The sequence below is a fragment of the Aulonocara stuartgranti genome, assembly GCF_965226115.1.
Source record: "Aulonocara stuartgranti genome assembly, chromosome: 7".
In the NCBI taxonomy this organism is placed as follows: domain Eukaryota; kingdom Metazoa; phylum Chordata; class Actinopteri; order Cichliformes; family Cichlidae; genus Aulonocara; species Aulonocara stuartgranti.
In genome coordinates, this window is record NC_138945.1 from 17,917,966 (window position 1) to 17,931,370 (window position 13,405).

The following is a 13,405-nucleotide window of genomic DNA, read 5'->3' on the forward strand; positions in this document are numbered from 1 at the left end:
TCTCTCACATGCATATACCCTTTGTGTGTCTCTCCACTTCATCTATTTCTGCCATCCTTTTTTTTTTTAACTTCATTGCTTTCTGTATCTTCCCCTGCGGCTGGTCATTCCTCGTCTTAGCAGCTCTCCTCTCTTGACCTCTTACCTCTTCTCTCTTTTTTTTCCTGCACCACCGACCTCACTCTCAGAGTGTAACTGCAGTGGGAGATCAGACCAATGTGTGTTTGACATGGAACAGTACCGGAGCACTGGCAGTGGGGGGCGATGTGTGAGCTGCAGAGACAACACCGATGGGCCCCACTGTGAGCGCTGCAGAAATGGCTACTACCGGAAATCTACAGAAGATCCCTGCCTACCCTGCAACTGCAATGTCAACGGTAAACTGCAGACACAAAAATCTCAGTTGTTTTGATAATAACTGAAGCCCTAATTATGATCCATGCCAATGTCATTACTTGCTACTTTTGTTTTCTCCTGCATGAGAAAATGTAATTATGTTTAAATTGGAATGCCACACTGGCACAAAAAAGCACCATATGCAAGCTTTAGCTACAAATGAATGGGACTCATAGGATTAATTTTACAAATTTTATGGCCAATGTTTTTAAAAAATTAATGGCACTGCATTAATATTTTCTACGTCCCATCAGCTCACCAAACTTGCCTAGGAGTAGAATCTTTTTCAATTTATAATTCATTCAATCTCATCTTAGTTATCATTGCCTTAGCTTCCACGATGATCATTAAGGAAATCCATGGATTTACTCACCCATGCGGGTGTAAATTGATCCAGTTGACTCACTGAACATTATCAATGAAAAGACTCATTGCTCATTAAGCAAGGCCTAACTTTAGGTGGAGGAGCATTAGTGGTGGTGAAGCACAAATTATGTTTGTGCTTCACCCATCATCAGAGAATGAGAGAGAAAAGTGAACAAAAAACATTAACTATCTTTTCCTCTTCATATAAATAGTGTGCGGTGAAGGCACAGAGCTGTTGGAGTCCATTATATTGATCAAAGGTTATAGCAGACTCCATCAGGCTTCCCTTTTTCTCTTCTTTCTGCCCCAGATGGCCTTTTTTCTCCATTAACTAAAGCTTCACTATATCGGCTACAGTGTAGAAGCAAGGTTATATACTTCTCTTCCAGGAACAGAAATTCAAAACAAATGTTCATTATTTATAGATAGAAAGATAGATAGATATTTATAGAAAATACTCATAATTCTTGTCCAACACTATGATTACATTTTTCTTTATTTGAACCCTTCCAGGATCTGTGAGTCTACAATGTGATGTAGAAGGAAGGTGTGCTTGTCGGGAAGGTGTGACAGGAGAAAAGTGTAACACATGCCAGGCTGGCTTTCACTCGATAGGCCCCGGTGGCTGCAGGTGAGCAACATACATATAGTAATATATACAGTATACATGCATTCATTTTATGTTAGTGAACACAAGGCTCACTGACATTACATTTCATACAGCTTTCCTGTTTTATAGATGTGACACCTAACTTCCCAAAGCCTGAATTTATCAAACTGCAAAGCAGGACAAAAGGATTCAAATTTCTCGACGTGACACTACTGTGAATTAGTGACCTTATCAGCAAGTACCAGGATGTGCCAAACACAATGTCAAACTGCTAACAAGCATTGTAACAAGCAAGCCACCAAGTGCAGTGTTATTTTCCACATGGATAAAATTCATTTCAGTTTTATTAAGCTTTTTATTTCAGGGTGTCACGTATATTCATCATGCACAATATTAGTTACGCCAATGTGATTTTTTTTGCTTTATGTATGTTCGGAGTCCACTGAATTACTTCATGGTTATCCCCTTTTATGGAAGTGTGCAGAAGTTGTCTGACTTCTATCAAGAAAACCTCATATTATTTTTGTCTACATTACACAAATGCATTGTTTCCTGTCTAGCTATATTTTAAAGTTTTTGTTTTCAAAGTATCTTTTACTATTTTTGTTCAGTTTCACTCTTCCCATTAGTGCCCTATTCAGCCACCACAAGCAGTTATATCCAGCACAGAAGCTCAGATAAATCCATGGCACACAACCTACTAAATACCAAACTGTGAACAAACCAACATGTTCTAAACCCCAACTCATCACACAGTGACACAAGTCAAAAAATCTTTTTCACGTTTATCAGAAGACAGCAAGCATCAGTGTATTTTGTAAGAAGCTGAGATATATTATGTGGTGCCGGGCCATTTAGTGCCCTGTATGTAAATCCTAAAATCTACTGAAAGCCAGTGTAAAGACTATCTTAGCATGCTTGCTAGAATGTGTTAATAGTCTGGCTGCAGAATTTTGTACTGTATAGCTTGGAAGCACAAAAGACATGGTTTGTCCAAGCTGGTCAACACACATGATAAATGCAATGACACAAATGCTTGAAAAAAATTTTTTTATAGTTCAGTTGAGTAGACCATATGTCGCAAATTAGGAATGTTACTTAAATGAAAGAATCAGGAAAGAAGCAACGATTTTATATGCAAGTCAAAGAATCAAATATTACACCATGATTTCAAATGCTGGACTTGACCAAAGAGAAGTAAGAGCCTGACTGATTTTAGGAAATAGTTCAGGAGGAGCTATAATCATCTATCAGTCTTGTTGATATTTAAAGTAAGTTCATTATCAGAGAGCCAATCACTAACCTGGATTAAACACTGGACTAGAGTGCTATGGACTAGAGCCTATTCAGATGATGAGGCTTAAAAGATATATACAGCTGAATGTCATCGGCATAGAAACAATAAGAAACTTCATTAAAATTTAGGTAATAAATTACTTTAATTTTATTTATTTTAGACACCAAATATATTAGCACCAAAACTAAAAAATGCTAAAGGGATGTTTTCACAATATAAAGACAACAAGTCCAAGCATCACTCTGTGGCGAATAAGGAGTTAGACTCAGTTGGACACACAGTTAGTGAGTAGGTGGTGGACACAACTGCATTTAAGAAACAGATTTTCTTTTAGAACTGATGGAGAACAAAGAACTCACTGAAGAAATTTGTAAGATTTTTAGTTAAATGAAACAAAACATTTTTTCATGTTTAGTACACAGTAAATATAACTAGTAGAAACACAAAGTCCTAAGACATTTCGCTCAGTTTGCTATCGACTTAGAATGCCAGATCTACTGTTTCTGCTCACCCTTTCTCAACCTCCTAAGACCCAAACTCTTTCACGGCATGCATTTTTAATTTATCTTTGATATTTGGGCTGATTGGGACCTGATGAATGTAAAAACAAAGAATTACCAGATTTTTTTAACCTAATTTTTGTTTTAAAGAAAAATGAGAGCCACATATGAGGATATTTGTTTAAAATTTCGATAGAACAGTAGCAGTATAATGTCCTCGTAAGTAGATATCAGGCCCTTGAAGAGCAAATTTGAGTATTTTTGTCTAAATAATCCAAAAGGTGATGTCCACATATGTGGACGCAGGTCCTAGGAGGTTAAAATAAGTTTGAATCAATTCCTTATTTTATTTGCTTATAACATGGAAATACATTGCCATAGGTCTATATCAACAGCTGAAATTTTTTTTAACTTCATTTCCTCCTACTCAACTTTAAATAATACATTTCCAAAGAAATGTTACCAGTATCATCAACTTTAAAAGGGAAAAGAAAAAGGCTGGTCTAATGTCTTGCCAAGTCATTGCAAACTTTTTGCATGAATTCCCTCCTACCGCATATGGTCGTTGTTCAGATTGGTGAGCCAGCAGTCCTGAATAGCAGAAACGAAAGATCTGGTGTTTGAAGTCCCCTTAGAACCGAGCAAGAGATCATGCAGTCTTCTTCATATTGCCATGGTGACTGAATCCAGCCTTGCTGCCTTCAAAATCTTCAGAGAACAGCTTGAGCTGCAGCTAAAGCCAAGGAGAAACTTAGCCTGTAAAACTTTCTACTTTTCTCCAAAGGTAGTTGAGTGTCTTTATGTAGTTGGTAGCATTGATCTGGTTTTATCCAAATTCATCAATTCATGATTGACTCAAACATTTCCTCTTCTTTTTTTAACTGCCAGCAACTAGTTGACAATGAAGAGTTGTTCATGATAAATAAATAATTTAATAATTACACTTTTACTCTTTATTGATCATGATTTGTTTAGCTTTAATGTGTTAACTGTATGCATTACTAATGCATTAAGTAAAATATTATTATAATGTGTTTTACTAAGCTCTGATTTTAAGTTTCAGTATACTAGAGCTCATTGGGTCAGACCGAGTTTCAGATACAGACTTGCTTTCAACCTGTTTTACTGGGAGTGGGTTCAGTCAGACTTTTTTTCCAACCTTTATTGGAACGTGAAGATGCACTGACCAGCTGCATACATTTTTATGATGAAAAGCGCATTTCAACTTTGTCTGAACTGAGAGCCTCATACTAAGTATGAGTGCACATGAGCCTGCATGTAAATTTATAGGAAGGTGTATCTATGTGTGTGTGTGCACAACTGTGTGTTTGTGTGTGTAGGTGCGTCTGTGTGTGTGTGTGTTGTATGTTGTAAAATTCATATTCATAAGAAGTCTATCCGAGCTCTCCCTGACCCCCTTCTATCTGCCGGGGGAATGCTAAGTTGCGATAGTGTTGAAAGGCATATCAATGAATGTTTGGTGTTAATATTATTTCTTCTACCTGGATACTATGACAACAGGCTGTGGGATGACTGTTAAGCAAAAGAATAGATATTGAGCTTTAGCCTCATTCATTTGACTTTATAGCTTCTACAGTAAGCATTTCTTTATGAAAAATTAAGCTATGCCTCAAAATGCTAAATTTAAACAGAATAGCTTCCCCAGTTCTACAGAACTTTTTAACACCATTCAGCTATTTGTTTTGGTTATCTATAACCGATAAAGCTAATGCAAACAAGAACTGATAAAGCCACTGTAAAGCAAAAAGCAGTGCAAATATCAGCTAAATTAGAGGGAAATTTAAAGGAATAGATATTTTCCCCAAGAGCTGGTGGAGACCAAACTAGAGCTTAAAGCAAATGATCCAGATAGCCATTTGTGTAGGTTGTATCTCAGCTAACAAAAAGTCTGTAAATGCAGGTTTAAAAGTAGGCTTGATCAAGAGAATATTAAACCTCCCTTTCTAAAGATTACATACCAAAACGGTACATTAATATCTGCAATTGTTTCCCTTAGATGATATTGACATGCACAAACACAAACACACACACTCACACGAACAAACACACAGCACTTTCTCTCATTCGTGCTGAAAACTCAGGCTATTGAGTTGATGCGTGAATTACCCAGACCACTAGAGCAGAAACAACTAGAGGCTGCTTGCCTTGGGATAATTGAGTTATTGTAATTGCACCTCATTAAAAATAGATCCTGTGTTTCAATCTCAAACAAAAAGTAACCAGTCAATAAATGTGATCAAACAAAATCTGACAAAAATCCAACACGCTGCTGATCCATATACTTACACTTACTTGCTTTTTAATTGAGGTCGTTTTACGCAGCCTTCAAATTTCAGATTTGGGTGTTAATGATTTGCTATGAAGAACATTTTGTACTTTTGAAAATGACTTTGTGGTGATGGCAGAAACACTGTGAAGGCCCAGGTTCAAGTTTTAAGACAAGAACCCGTGTTGTTAATATCTACTTGAGCGTGACACCCTGTGGTTTTTCAGAGCTGAACATCTGCTGTCTTGAAAGTGAGGAAACCGACATCAGGGATGTCTTCACATCAAATTGTCCTCATCTCAGTGTTTCCTGCCCATTTTCTTTTTCTGCTTCTCTTTTATACATGCGTGCTAAATGCAGTAGATTAAACTATTTTCTATTTTTCTGCAGGCCATGTGAATGTGACCTCAGTGGCAGTGTGGGTGACTGCTCTGCTCTGGATGGACGCTGTTACTGTAAGCAAAATGTGGAGGGACAGAACTGCAACAGGTTGGTTATTGTGCTGTTGTTTGTTTCCCAGATAAAGAACAAACAAGCCAACTGTAAAGGTCTTTTACAATAAAACATCCAAACATTATGTAATATACCTATGTTTGGTCTCTTTTTAGCATTGCTTTTGAAAAAAAATCATTTTCATTATCGCTCCTAAGGGGAAAATAACTTTGCAAATTTCATTCCCAGTCGGCTGGTGCAGCAGAAACAGAGGGCTTAAGAACAATTTGATTCAGACTTGCTTGAACATTTTTAAGCTATCTGTCATTTTAACAGCTAAAGCAGTGCAAGCGACCGTTAAACTGTGTCAATAGTCTCTGCTTCTCCCTTTCTGCTTCTATCTTGCTCCTGTGGGATAGAGGATCAAACAGATAACCTCACTATGACATTAGCAATACACACAGCCCCAGGTCTCCAACTATTGAATAATTCTGTACTCCCTGTTTGTTGACTTTTTGGCTGATTTCACGGGTGGTTGAGCAAGCTCCTCTCCTGTGTAATGTGACTAGTGTAGTGGCTGATTTTTAGCAGTGTTCCTGTCCCACCCACATGGCAGCAAGTGCCTGCAGGTCAGGGTGCTAGCAGCTGAGCTCCATTCTTCTTCTTAAAACGCCGCAATGTGTGCAGCGACTTGCGCCCAAACTGCCGAACTGAAAAAAAGCTTAAATAGATAGTGAATATAACAGTGCAGCATGGATGTGGTAAGGAGCTGTAATCAGGTGTGACTAAAGCTTCTGCATGTTAATGACTTTTTTTATGCACGGGGATGTGTGTGTGTGCGTTTGTGTACCTGCAGATGCAAGCCAGGATTTTTCAATCTCCAGCAAATAAACCCAGCAGGCTGCCAACCGTGCTTCTGCTATGGCCACTCGCTGGCCTGCTCCTCGTCCAATCACTATGCTGCTGTCAACATCACTTCTGACTTCGTTGAAGGTATTGTCTTCCCAGCCATTAATGAGGTTTCCCTGTTGCCTTGGGAGCTTTATTACTGAGCCAAAATTAACGAGACCAGCGATGTTTACTTTGTTCTCCCTGACCCTCTGTCCTCACTCCATTTTCAGCATTTGGCTCTGTGCTGAGCTCTCAGGAACAAAGCTGTTTTTTTCTCTTCTTTTATTTTTTAGATAACAAAAAATGAAAGAAAGACAGAAAACATACATAAACATACATTGCAACCTACACAAAGCTGTTTGGACAGATAACCCCTGTAAGAATAAACATACAAACTCTTTGTGAACATGAATATTTAGCAGATGCGATGTCTTTCACCTCCAGATCAAGAAGGCTGGTTGGGAGAGTTTTCTGGAGGGCTGGACTACCCCCTGCTGTGGAAGGAAGGTGAAGTCTACCTGCTGCCTCTTACAGAAGAGGACACTGGCTTCTACAAAGCCCCCGGTGAGTCGGCAAGAAAAATAATAGAGATTTGAACGAATCCACAAGCTCAGATTGTTGTTGTTACCGCAGTCTCAACAGGTGGGCTGCATCCCCCAGGGAGATATTTAAGCTTCGCTGAAATAGATTTTATTCGTTATTAGTGATAAAACAGCCCCAGCTGTTGTTCTTCAAAACAAATATGTAAATGATATTAGTAAAGTATCTGTAATATCCATAGCTTGTTCCTATTGTTCGTTAGTGAGATTAATCAGGATTTTTTTGGCAGCGGGTCACGCGGTGGTTATTCTGTCACCGCTTTTACCAATCCCTTATCAGAGCCATTAGAAGATAAGGGAATAAGCTGGCCCTGCCACAGGACTTAGGGCCCATTTCTATCAGCTGTGCCAGGAGCAAAGGCCTGATGGAATTGGATGTCTTGGCCATGCTGGAGAAGCAACAAAGTGAAAATTGGCTTGGTTTCTTCTTGTCTCCACTAAGTCGCTTCTAAGCATCAAATCCCCCCCCCCCCACCAGCCTCTAGCCACTGTGCAGTCCGCAGCCCGAAGCAAAACAGGAGCAATCCCATTAACTCTGCATCCTGGAGGTTTAATGCCCAAAACGGGCGATCACAGGGAACGACTCCATTTGGAGGCGTCTTTTTTTAGGAAGATGAAAAACTCACAGCTGAAAGACGATGTGACAAGGCCTAGTGGTCGGGCATAATTTATATAATGTCATTATAAATGCATTAGTAAGTTATGGATGCTCAAATGTGCGCGCGTGTGGTGACATGTCCTGACACATGCATTATGATTGCTTATATGCCCAAGCATATGCATATATATATGTATATATATATATATATATGTGTGTGTGTGTGTTTGTGTGTGTGTGTGTGCGTGCGTGTGTAATTAGAAATTAACATAGTTAATAATGTTTTGAAAAGTTCATTTCTTGTTCACACACTCTATATTGACGCCTCTGTAGTCCACAGCACTCAGATTAGTGGCCCCCACTGGCCAACAGCAGCTTTGTGACAGCCTGCTTATCTACTTTGTGCAGTACTTGTTTATGTTGTCTCTCCACATAATAAATGCACACATCTATTGCTTTACCATCCCCATTAATGATCTAATTTTCTCCCCTCTTTTTTTCATATTTGTGCATGTGTACAGTTTTTTTTTTTTTTTAAAGATTAGACCAGAGCAGCAGCTTTGGAAGATTCTCTCACATGGTTTCTCCTCTTCTTTTATTTTTTTTTTATTTGTATTTTGTGCTGAAATCCCTCTCCAGTGTTCGTCACCAAAGAAAGAGATAATTCTGAGTTACAACTCCTCCTCGAACATCATGCAAAACACAATTTCTGTGATTGCCGCAAATGTATTTGTCACCGTAGTTTGCTTTCGCCTTGAGCTGTCACTTGAGGGACGGGATTCAATCATCTGTTATTTTATTGAACTGGTAAAGCAAGGGAGTGGCACGTTTTGGGGGATCTTCATGGCTCATTCTGCTCCAGAAATATCAGCCATAGCTAGGAGAAGGACAGGGCGTCACAGATATTTCCTTAATAGTGTTTAACAAGGAGTTGCTGGCCAGGCTGGCAGCCTTTTTAGACACTATGTGAAACGAAAAAGGGAGAAAGAATCTCAGTCGAGTTTCCTGAATTCCCCATGACAATCAAACAATCACTTACACCAGCTGGGCTGTCAGAATTGTTCCTTCTTCTGCGCTGTGTGAAGATCTATTTTTTTTTTCTTTTTCATTTTTGCTCACATCTCAAATTGTCCTCCCTTCTATTTTCCTTTCAGCGCTAGTCTGTCAAGTAGTAAATTAATATACGTGGGCATTTACGAACAAGTATTTGTGTATGTACTTGAGGACGCTGTTTCTCTGAAGCATTGCCACTTCCCCTCCTTCCGATCCTGGACATCTGCTTGACAGTTGACACAGGCTGAGTTCAAGTCCCCGCGGTGACTCAACAGACGGAACGCTCGAGTGTGGCTGCCAGGAACTATCACAGACAAACATGAAGTACCACCCTAAACAGTTGCTTTGACCTGCCTCCAGCAACTGTGGTCACCACTTGAATCTGCTGGACAGTAACGGCGGTTCTCTTGGCTGAGCACTGTTTCATGCTGAAGGGGACATCATCTAACATAAGTCCTTGCAGCCATGGGTTGGAGAAGCTTGCAGTGTGGATTTGAGTATATGCACCACATGCCAACCTGCTAAGCCTTAAGCAGGGGAGAAGTGGGGGGGGAGTGAATTTTAATGCAATAATGTCTAGCAGAAGGGAGGCGAGCAGCATATAGTTGAGGAGTGAAAGGGAGAGAAAGAAGATCCGTGATATCAGCCCCAGGCTACCTGTCAGTCTGACTCAAGCTGCATGTGGCAGCTAAGGGCCTCACACAGCCTGAGCACTACCTGCAACTAAGTCTGCATGTAATTCAGTCTAGTGGCCTCATCATCTGGAAGGGTATACAAAAACAGAAGGGAGATGCAGCAAATGTAAATCGGGGAGTGCAGTGCAAACATGGAAAAGGGAGTAATGAGAATAAAAATAAAACTGAGGTGAAGAGAAACAGAGCAGAAACAAAAGTCAGCCAATTTAGACTGAGTGATTGAGTGAGACAGTTCAATATGCTTGAAATAAACTGATAACGTCTAAAGACATCCTGACAGGCAATATTTCAGGCTCTGCAAAAAAATCTGTGCCCTCTTGGAGTTTCTTTAGTCTTGACCACAGGCAGTAAATAAAAGATGGTTGTGAGCATTGAGCAATCACCTGGTGGTTTAATGTCTGTTGTTGTTTTCTGGGTTTTTTTGGGGGTGTGTGTGTGGGGGGGTGGGGGGGGGGGGGGTTGTTTAGTTTTAATCTAGCAGATATGACCACTGCTGAGCTTTGCTAGCGCTGGCTAGGTACTTTTGTTAGTAGGGCACATTCTTAATTCACTGATAATAAATCCCATGCTAATTGTGGCGTGAAGAAATCAGAACTGCTTATAAAAGTACTTGCTGGGAAAACTAACCAGCCAGCTCCTTACACAAAATGACAGCCATCTGTCACTCAGACTGGTTACCTTTCCTAACTTTATGCCTTAAATGGATAATTTCTTTAGAAAGTCACTTCCCCGTGCAGTCATGAAGGAGGGAAAGAGCTATAAAGACCCAAGCTGTTTTTTTATACCAGGCTGTAAACGTGTTTATTTCTGCTGTATTTCTGCCAGGAATTGAATCACTTTTGCAGCCGGCCTCAAGTGGCCATTTGAGCAACTGCAGTTTTTGGCACTTGGTGTTGGAATCACTTTAAAATTGGAGGTTGATCTTGGCAAAAATATTATTACATGTGAGTCTCTTCTTATTGGTGTTAACACACCATTGATAACTTTCCAAAGCTTTCCCCATAAACCTCATATATCATTCACTGTGGACTTCCTGGATCTTCTCACTTGCAGTGTACCTGTAATGTTCTGCCCACACAAACACACTGCCCTGCAGTTATACTTTTGGTGTAAACACTCTAATAAAAGAACAGCATGTCAGAATTCCTCTTAGAAAAGTTCTGTGTGGGTTTCACAAGAGCCCTCAGAGCTAACACAAGTAATCTGAGTAGATCACAGGTTCATGCTGCTTCACACTCCACTGTGTCCTCTTCTCTGAAGTATATGAAGCAGCTATAATTCTTAAAAACTGTAAAACAGAAAATAGTCTGCTCTTAGCCTTTATAGCATCTTTAAACTTCATCACTTTTACAAAGCGTATTGCATGTGTTTTGCATTTACTCACACGCACACTAATGGCAGCAGAGCTGCCATTAATTACACACGGACATCTGCATATGAATATACTAGAGATGGCACGATACCACTTTTTTATGTCCGATACAGATATCATAAATTTGGATATCTGCCGATACCGATATGAATCCGATATAGTGTGTTTTTTAATCAATAAAACTTTTTTTTAAATATCTTGCTGCATTTTGTATAAGTTCATATTCAAGTTTAAATAAACAACACTAAAGCTATTCTGTTATACCTGTGTGTAAAAAAATACACTGCACCCAAAATATTTCATAGTTCAGCAATACTGATCAATCTAATAAACTTAAACCTGCACCATCCTCCCTATTTTGGTATTTTAAAGAGTACTTAGCAGAAATATTAAGCAACCTAACTGATAGGGTTGCAAACTCCCAGCAAAATAAAAAAATAGGGAACCACCCCCACCCTCCACCTCATGATGCTTAATCGACGTAATCAACTTTAGTTTGATGCAGTGTGAAAAAAAATGCACAGAAATAAATTATTTTTCAAAAATAATTAAATAGATTCAACATCTTTCTTCTACAGAATTGCAGACTGCACAGATGGTACCTTCCCAAAAGAAAAAGTACTATAGCTTACTACGGTATATTAGACTTAACAGTTACTATATAAGTAATGGACTTCTATACATTTTACATCAGATTAAGACTTTGGGTGTAAGATTCAGATAATTATTTATTAAAAGCTAGACATTTTAAATGAGAATAAGAAAGAAAAGTATGTCTTTGTGCCCCCTTTTCCCAGTTCATGCCCCATCGGCCCCCCTGGCTAAACTTTGCTAGATCCGCCCCTGCACAGTTACCAGCCGTCAGCTACGCAGAAAATGATCCTGGTGTAGAAAGAAATATTAAATAAATTCTAACAACAGCTTATCAAGGTTAAACGTGCTGCTGTTGTTCAGCCGCTGGTTTCCTCTTTCTGGTGCAAAGTGGGCCAAAAACAAAGAAGAGAGACGGACTCACGACAGAAAAGCCGATCAGCTGATCATTGATCAGTTTCACTATTGAAGTAGCAGCAGGAGAGGGAGGGAGAGAGAAGAGGCCGTCTCTCCATATATCGGTTGTTAAGTTTAACGTGGGAATGCTTTACAAACATTCAGAGATGAACTTACACACTTGCTTTACTTCTCTCTGGGATAACTTCCTGGAGATGAAATGCTGGTTTGGTAGCTACGCTACAAATACACACAGCCGCTCTATCACGTGCTGCATACTGCTCCAACATGCTACTGTTATGAGCCGAGTTACGCCGTGTTGCAAGTTTTGTGAGGTGCTTTTTTGATATTTACAGTTTTTTACAGTCGCTAACAAGCGCCTACCCATACTTCAGATACTTTTTCTAAACTCTTAACACAGACCCACACCTACAAAACACAATTGGCCAAATGGATAATATCCTTCCCAAAAATACACTTTGTTAAATATATACTAACTCCTCATTTCAAAATTAGAACACATCGTTCTCTGCACACACTAACTGTACAAAAACACTATAAATCTGACTCAAAATGAAATTAGTCTGTCAAAGAATAACACTTGTTTTCACTTCACAAGGTACATGCAGTCAATCAAAGTACACCAGGTTTCAAAATACTGGCTATTATTGACATTACAAAAACTGCATAGACTTTTATGTTTCAGTTTCACAGGTATTTGCATGCGAAACATGCAATCCACCATATTGACACCAGAAATGTCTTGGTTGGTAACTGTATGTCCACATGTACAGTAATGTTCACATTCAAAAGCATTCCAGTAAAAAGCAAACAAGTTTTTGTTTCTTTACTGTTTACCACAGGAGGTACAGTAGAAACACGGTATGATAGGACAGAGAAAGTTTTACAGTATTGCTTACAGTGAACAAAATATCCATGAAACACACAAGAGCATTCTGAACAAAAAAACAACAGCAAAAAGCCAAGCTAAAAAGGGGGGGAGGGGGAGGGGGGCTAAAAAAAAGGCAAAAGATTTGCATCTAATCTCTGCGATCTTCAGGGTTAGGCCACATGTTTTCATCAACATCACATCTGATGTTATCCAAGTCGATGCACCTGGGATAAAACCGCCTGGTATGTCGGATCCACCGACATATCATTGCAGAAGCAGAGGTTTTTATACTGTATCTAAGGTTTGGAATATTGTTTTTGCTATTGTGGGATGTTGTGTGTTAACATTCGTAGATACTACAAGAACAGTCCATAGTTTTGTTGGGAGGTATAACTTGTCTGTTAAGAAAATGTAAGCATTGTGGAAATGT

General features: G+C 39.3%; 1 protein-coding gene across 1 annotated transcript in view; it reads left to right on the forward strand.

Moving 5' to 3' along the window:
* Positions 1–13,405, forward strand: part of lamc3 (laminin, gamma 3) — a 145,956-nt gene that overhangs the window by 57,721 nt on the left and 74,830 nt on the right. The window contains 5 exon segments of the mRNA XM_082542337.1: positions 189–377; positions 1,276–1,393; positions 5,847–5,945; positions 6,745–6,881; positions 7,224–7,343. Coding sequence (XP_082398463.1) covers positions 189–377; positions 1,276–1,393; positions 5,847–5,945; positions 6,745–6,881; positions 7,224–7,343 — 663 coding nt within the window.